The sequence below is a fragment of the Actinia tenebrosa genome, unplaced genomic scaffold (genome assembly GCF_029948245.1).
Source record: "Actinia tenebrosa isolate PJP-AT-01 unplaced genomic scaffold, QUT_ActTen_1.0 PGA_scaffold0__85_contigs__length_37466705, whole genome shotgun sequence".
NCBI lineage: Eukaryota > Metazoa > Cnidaria > Anthozoa > Actiniaria > Actiniidae > Actinia > Actinia tenebrosa.
In genome coordinates, this window is record NW_028292569.1 from 30,713,153 (window position 1) to 30,720,893 (window position 7,741).

Here is a 7,741-nt window from a genome sequence, read left to right on the forward strand (position 1 = left end):
GACGCTGATTGGATAGTTGATGAATAATGTCACGCGCACACGTGCTTCTATCACGTGCTCGTACACTTTTGATCACATGGTTATATACGTCATTCGGATTTTACGGGAAGGGAACGGGAAGCCGGATTCCGGATTTACTAGAATTTGTCTTATGTAATATTCCCTTTCATTGGATAAATAGAATACTTATATTTTGTAATCTGTCTTGTTTATTCACTTTTTTTTAATCTAATCTATCATACAACAATAATTACATAAATGTACATTTTACAAATTTAACTTAGCATTATGTTCACTATTGTATTTTTTGTTTAAAATAAAATAAATTACATTTACATGCTGAATTATATCTAGCCAAAATTTAAACTCTATTTACCTGGTCTTTTTTTTAAGTTTATACAATCACATTGAAATCCAAGTATTAAGAAATATGTATTTTTTTGTCATGGGAAAACAGTAATTGTGTCCAGCTATATATCATAAATAATAAAACCTCACAATGCACCCAAATATATAAGCGATTTCCCTGTTGGTTGGTTCTGTTGGTCACCAGTTAAAGAGATCTTTGACCGACTTACAGTGTATAGCTGGGACTAGGACTCCTGTCAACAACAAAAATGAGAAAGTGAGAAAATACTTCAAAAAGGGCTAATTCTATCTTCTCCCTTCACACTCCTCACAGTATTTTATTTATTTTTTCATTCCAGGTCTTACATGCTTACCAAATTCTGATTCTTTCATGGTTACTGTAGTTTTGCCAAACAGTTTTTTCTCATAATCTACTAAAGACTGCCAGAATCTTGGGTTAGGGTTTATGATAGGCCTTTTCTTCTTTACCAAGTGGTATGCATCTCTCAAGCTCATTTTTTTGTATTTCATCAAATATGCTATGACCAGGCTTGAAGATCTACAAGTGAACATATGATATACCATTTCTATTCAGTAGAGGGGGAGATGGATGAGAAAATGGGAAACTTGGATTCTTTCCCATTCACTTGATAGGGGCTTGGTCAGATCCAGGGGAGGGGTTCAGGGGGTCCATACCCCTTCTTTACAACTCGTTGTTCCCTTTTTTATCATACGATATATTACAGAGAATTTTTACAACGCCGATATCATAAATCTTTTTAAACGCATGACTCTTACATATTTTATACAAGTAATAAGCAACACATACGTATGTGTAACGACAGGTATACTTTAGTGTAGATATCACGTCAAAAATAACGTCACTTAGTTTTGGACCCCCCCCCCCCCCTCCTCAAAAAAGTCCTGGATCTGCCCTTTAAGTAGAGCCAGAATCCACCCAAAATGATGATGGTGAATGTGAAGATGATGATAGTGATGCTGATGATGATATTTTTATTTTTACCTGCTAATTCCTGCCATACAGTGAACCAATACTTTTCCTCTCATATTCTTCACTTTTTCTATCACAAACATTACACCTATCTTTAGTTAGCATACACACAAAATGAAATTAATAATGAAGAAATAGAAAATGTGCGAGAGTGCACGTGTGCAGCGATAAAGCAGGCTGGGGTTGGCAGAACATGAGAGAAGTGTTAAGAGAAGCATGACACATAGCAGAGTGCTTCTTGACACTACTCAAGTGTTCTGCCAATCCCCAAGTGCTTTATGACTCCACACAGCACAGCAAGCAAGTTTATTTCTTTTATAAAATACAATGACAATGACCGTTATTTTTGATACGAATGACAAAGTAGAAAGTGTGCGCAGCATGCTGTGTGCTCTCATAAAGCACACGCTCCCAGCCAATCAGAACCGGGATTCATAACAAAATTTATAAGCTTCAATGCCTGTATTTCCTAAAATACTCCTGAGAAATATTTTCCCAAAAATAATTCTTGTATCAAAAGTTTACCTATCTTGTCAGCTACGATGTCAAAATATAGTCCAATATGACACTCTAGGGAATCAGTGATTTTTATCTTCATACACTCTACTGGTATTTTGTACTCGTGGTCTGATTCAACAGTTGCTGTTTGGATATTAAAATGATTAAAAAAATGGTTAATTCATATTAATTAAAATTTGACATTTTTTGAATCAAAACTTTCAAACAAAGAATAAAGACAAAATGATTTCAGATTTTTTGAGGTTATTTCAAAATACAGAGTATATATCAAAATACCGTTAACAATATGTGTAATCTGCTTTTCTTTTAGCAAGTCCTCATTTCTGGCTGGTATAACACTTCCCAAGTACAAGTAGTCTGTAATCTCTATAATCTCATGCAGCGGGTTACCAACGTGTTTAAGTTTCGATTGCTTGAAAGCAGCCATCTTCAGGTTATCTTAAGTCTATGCTATTACATTTTAGACCATTCGCTTTTAACAACGAAAACGCTTGGGTAAATGAAGTCAAACCGTGGAAAGTGCAATGTTGTTTGTTTTGGGTCTTTAAATCACCAGTAAGTATCGCAGGCTCACTGATGATATGACCACAGGCAACCCAAACGACATCATTCCCCTTCCATTTTTGATAGAATAATTTTTACCTCCTAAAATTATCAGAAAAATGTTTCACAAACTTTGAGTATTTAATACTCTTCACAAACACAGTTATTGCCTTGACAGTACCCTTATTACCGAAATAATTAAATATCAACCTTGTTCTGAATTTTCATTAACTCACACAAGGACCTATGGTAAAAACACTAAGTCATGTGATATAGGCATTCATGAATGAAGATCGGTTATATTATTATGTGAACATTTAGAGAGCTCCAAATGGTCATGTAACAGTTTTCTATTGTACTTGAATGTTATGCCACTAGTTTTATGCTTATTTTAAGTGAATTGCAGCACAAGTATAATTTTGTCCCATCATTCATACCCAGATACACAACACACAGTACAACTAAATTGGTAGATAATTGTTTATTTTACAGAATGACAACAGTTTACTCATTTTCTTCACTACGCAGTCGAGCACTGCCATTCGTAACCTTGATTGACAGTTGTTGTGCTCTTTCGACAATCTCTTTGCGCTTTCTGCTTGAGACGTTGTGGGCAATTTCAGCAGCATAGCTTCTGTTCAACATCATCATTAGTTCAAGTTCCTAGAAATAAATATTCATCTTAAAGTTTTGCTTTAATTAATAAGAGTACTAATAGATCACCAAGATAGAAATTTATCATTTGTATAAATTGTAGATTTTTTTGTCATTTTCATTTATAATAAGTTGTACTTAATGCTAAATGTTGCAGTTTCGATTGAGAATAAAGTCATTGAACATTTAGAAAGAGGCTCTCCCTCATCTCACCCACAGAAACTGCATTATTCTCCTTCTCTTGACGGCCAACATTCCCATTACTTGTCCACAGTTCATAGGAACTTAGGCTTCAGTTAAAATGTGGTGCTTTTGTTGAGAAGGTATGATTAAACAATGTATAGAAACGAAACTAAACTATACAAGATACACAGTAAATTTTCATGATCTGTGAACTAATTTTAGACACTACGCACAAACATACTAATCATGAAATACACCCCATGCCTCATAATGATGCAGTACAACAAAGGAATCGACTTAGGGTGCATCACATATAATAAGAGCATCCATGCAAATAGTCTATGTAATAATCTACATTATTATTCACAATTTTCACAAATACAATTAAAAACAACAGTTCCTCAAAGTAAATCCTACATTTCATAGTTAAAGCTAATAGCTGCTCAATGGCCAGACATGACCAGGTACAATGTGACCAGCCCAAAAGGTATTTTGGCAGACATTGTCTATTGACCAGCTATTATTTGGAACCTTGCATTTTTGAAATTTTAATTTACCTTGAGATTGTGCACAACAAACTTCTTAAAACCATCAGGCATCAAGTGTCTTGTTTTGCGGTTACTACCATAACCAATACTTGGCATCAAATATTGGCCCTTAAACCTACGTCGAACCCTGTTGTCAATACCTTTGGGTTTGCGCCAGCTTTCCTATAAGCAATAACATTCGAAAATCACATTTCTGATCCTTAAGACAAGTAATAGGGTAGGACTAAAGATAGGTTAGCGGGTTTAACACTTTATTTTAATACATGTGTGTGCTTAGTATCATGATTGCTTAGGCAATTATTTTAAAGCATACATCACAAAATAGTCAAAAACAAAAACAAAAATCAAAGACCAGTTTTGTTAGCACTGTTTTCACTGCTTTGTGCTGATCAAGATGAAGAGTCAAAAAGGGTTATTGGGTACTATTAATGACGCTACTATCAATAGAATAAATCGCAAATGTAAAGGTACATGGGAACAACGGAAACTGTGGGAATGTATGTGGAAACAATATATTTGACTAACAGTAGCCTTTGATTAGAACACATTTTACATGGTAGCTCTAAGCTTAATTGTGTTTAATAAGTAGAACACTTACCCCAACACGCTTGTAGCGATCAGACTGATGCCTGATGAATCGCTTCGTTCTCTTTTTGAGAATCTTAGGTTTATTCACTGGCATAACCATTTTGGCTGTGTTAATATGACAAATACAAAGGGTTAAAGGTTTTTCTTCAAGACTTGATGTTTCTACATATACAATATACAGATAATCTAAACTCTTCAAGCAACTCAACATCTGTCCAGTGGTAGGCTGATATGTAAATGATAGCTCGAAAACAAAGACAGAAATCTTACGAAATATACTATATACACATGCATGACAACGAGATAGCATCAAACCAATTCAACTAATTGAAGTTTGTTGCAGTTTCGATTGAGAATAAAGTCATTGAACATTTAGAAAGAGGCTCTCCCTCATCTCACCCACAGAAACTGCATTATTCTCCTTCTCTTGACGGCCAACATTCCCATTACTTGTCCACAGTTCATAGGAACTTAGGCTTCAGTTATAGAACGTGGTGCTTTTGTTGAGAAGGTATGTTTAGTCTTGGATAGTTTGAATTTTGGTTCGTAAACTATTCTTTTCGCACGTGAATAATAAAGATTGATGATTGAAGATTCTTTAAATATATGAGCTTTAAAACTTTCTTTGTGAAATAGGAATTAATAGCATAACATAGCAAGACATAAGGACTATGCTGGAGTCATTATAACCAAAGCTATACAAGAAATCAAAAACTTTACTATGAACACTTTATCGGAGGACAAGATTTCTATTTCTCTCCAAGAAGTTATTTCAGCTAGCGAAATAACTCAATCAGGATGGGTATATTTGTTAAATATGGTCTCGAGTGGATTGTATCGCCCTAAATGCATCGCTTTCCGGAATTTCAGTATAACGATGGCTTAAATAAAGTGTATTTTAGCAAGGATTTTAAGACCAACCTGAGATCTTTTAACTCCAGCCGGAGAAAAATGGCGAAGAGGACTCTCGTGAGTTCGAACGGCATGATGGGAGCAGCGTCTTCCAGAGGAGGACTAGGTTCTCAACACAGGAAACCCAACAGCCCAGTCGTGTACGTAAATTTTGAAAAACTAAGCAATATCATATTTCAAATAATTAGGGACATTTTTCGTTTTCTTTAAAGAACTTTGAGATATATCAAAATAATTCAATTCCATAAAGTTCCTGGAACAAGGCTATTTTTGCAACTTTGTTTATCGAGGCTGCTTGACCCTTCAATCGAAGGGGAACTAAGTTTGTACCGGCTCTTTTTTCTCGTAGCGTAAGTACAAAACACCAAAACATTATTTTTATGGTAATTCATCACTATGATTAATAGGTTTAAATACTTCGTAGCTCTAGATTTTTACCCTCAAATACCCTATGAAGGTATTACTAAGTGGCCCTCAACTTTGCGCGCGCACGTCCCTAAGTGCGCGCTCTTACCTTTACGTAACAATTAAAGCGAAAAGAAGACGAAAAAAATTCAAAAAAACAAAATGGATAAATTACCAGAAGTAGTTATACTTAGGATTTTATCACATCTTGACTTTGACGATTTACGCACTGCTGCTCGAGTGAACAAGCAATGGGATCGTATCGCCTTTGATCCGTTCTTGTGGCGGTTGTTAGAACTCCGCGGACTTTTCCTTGGTCATGAAGGATTCAGCGTGTTCTTTGATAGGATTCGTGACTCTGTTGTTTGTTGTAACTTAAGAGACTGTACAGGCTTGTCAAGGGATTTCGTTTTCAAGATTGTGACAGAATGTTCTCGCTTGAAGGCACTAAGGTATCAAGTATGTTTTAATTTTTTAATGTTAAAAAATTGTAAAATCTACTTAATGATAAGGGGATTTCCACTTAGAGGCCGACGGAAATATATGGGAGCTCCTTGGATGGGTTCCGATGATTTGCTCCGTTCTTTTGCCATTGATGTAAGGGCATGGGCTATAGATGACATAGGGGTGCATGCCGATGAGCCTGCCTGTGCCTGCCAGTCCTCATAGTCACAATATATTTTGATATACTACGCGCTATTTATTAAAGAAATTAAGACTCTTGGCGTGGCGGGAATCAATCATGTGCGAACCTGCTACTTACCTACTTGCAATAATTCATTCAGTCTACAGGGATGCCAGATATTCAGTAAAGTTGATGACGACGATGTTATCTATTCCCGTCTGCCATTGGGTATAAAGTACTTGGACCTCAGGTTCATCCAAGATGACGACGTCTCAATGATCTTCAGTAGTTTACTACCACGCATGCGCAGTATAGAAGTATTAGGAATGGACCACTTCCACTTGCCTGCATACCCATCGACTCGGCTACTCCAGTCCCTGCTCAACCTGAAGGTATTTTACTGTCAAGATTGTCCGAGTCTTATTGATGACGATCTGAATGAAATCGCTTCCAGCTGTCCTAATCTAGAGGCACTCAGTTTTGCAGGATGTACTTGTCTCTTGGGGAAGTTTCTTCCTTTCTTGATCCATGCTTGTCCGCGTTTAAGGACGCTTCTCCTCAGCTGTACAAGGATTTCTAACCAGTATCTCATGGCAACAGACTGGGCGCGGTCCGTAATCACTGAACTCGATATATCTTACTGTTATTCTATCACCGAGGAAGGATTATTGAGTCTCCTCCCCAGGCTCTCTCAGCTTAATTACCTCCAAATCTCATTTTGTGGCTGGGGCAGATCTCTGAGTGATGACGTCATTATGAAAATGGCCGAAAAAAATTGCACAAATCTAGAGACTTTAGACATTCACAGCAGTTTTAACCTATCTGAACATGCGCTGTATGGGTTACTGAGGAATTGTCCCAACATGACGACACTGTGTGTTGGCAGCGCCTTCAACTCCGAGGCTGAACTGGGTGCGTCTTTAAGGTGTCTTCCTAAACTAAAAATCTTCTTTATAACAAAACAGTCAGCCATTAGGACAGAAGTATTATTCAACTTCATTGCAAAATATTGTCCAGACTTGGAGGCGCTTGCATTGCATAACTTTTACGCCATAAGCCGCTCAAAAGTCGAAGTCAGTTTACTGAATATCATGAACAAATGCCATAACTTCAAAACGCTGTGTATTCGTGGTACAAATGTTCCTTTGCGAACAGAAATGATTACAATAGCAGGTGTAACAAAGATTATCTCTGGACGACGAGATATTGATATCGTACGAAGCTCACACGAACTCTCAGTAGGACCGACTAATGGTCTAGATAATGTTATGCAAGCTGGATTCAACCGTTATCGAGATAGGACCTTATGAAAGATGGGTGTCAATCTCGTACCCAGAGCCCTTATGTTTTTACTGCGCATGCTCAACGAAATATTAGTTGAATTTCAGTTTCGAGGAGCATGCG

The 7,741-nt window shown here is 36.8% G+C and overlaps 3 protein-coding genes and 1 non-coding gene across 4 annotated transcripts; 1 reads left to right on the top strand and 3 right to left on the bottom strand.

The window, feature by feature from the left end:
• Positions 1 to 223: 223 nt before the first annotated feature.
• On the bottom strand, positions 224 to 2,770 carry LOC116294552 (dual specificity protein phosphatase 14-like). Its single transcript, XM_031702177.2, has 5 exons — positions 2,156 to 2,770; positions 1,886 to 2,002; positions 1,373 to 1,430; positions 723 to 907; positions 224 to 602 (listed from the first exon to the last, which is right to left on the bottom strand). The coding sequence occupies exons 1-5, from the start codon at positions 2,304 to 2,306 to the stop codon at positions 547 to 549; spliced, it is 567 nt and encodes a 188-aa protein (XP_031558037.1). The 5' UTR covers positions 2,307 to 2,770; the 3' UTR covers positions 224 to 546.
• A 118-nt stretch (positions 2,771 to 2,888) lies between these two features.
• Positions 2,889 to 5,393, bottom strand: LOC116296352 (large ribosomal subunit protein eL32-like). Its single transcript, XM_089040335.1, has 4 exons — positions 5,317 to 5,393; positions 4,406 to 4,500; positions 3,817 to 3,969; positions 2,889 to 3,085 (listed from the first exon to the last, which is right to left on the bottom strand). Exons 2-4 carry the CDS (start codon positions 4,493 to 4,495, stop codon positions 2,927 to 2,929), a joined length of 402 nt encoding a protein of 133 aa, XP_088896461.1. The 5' UTR covers positions 4,496 to 4,500; positions 5,317 to 5,393; the 3' UTR covers positions 2,889 to 2,926.
• Positions 3,223 to 3,401, bottom strand: LOC148914061 (small nucleolar RNA SNORA81). Its single transcript, XR_016119095.1, has one exon. It is a non-coding gene; the product is annotated as a small nucleolar RNA SNORA81 (small nucleolar RNA).
• Positions 5,347 to 7,647, top strand: LOC116300423 (F-box/LRR-repeat protein 4-like). Its single transcript, XM_031709295.2, has 3 exons — positions 5,347 to 5,447; positions 5,841 to 6,164; positions 6,498 to 7,647. Exons 1-3 carry the CDS (start codon positions 5,347 to 5,349, stop codon positions 7,645 to 7,647), a joined length of 1,575 nt encoding a protein of 524 aa, XP_031565155.2.
• Positions 7,648 to 7,741: the final 94 nt, after the last annotated feature.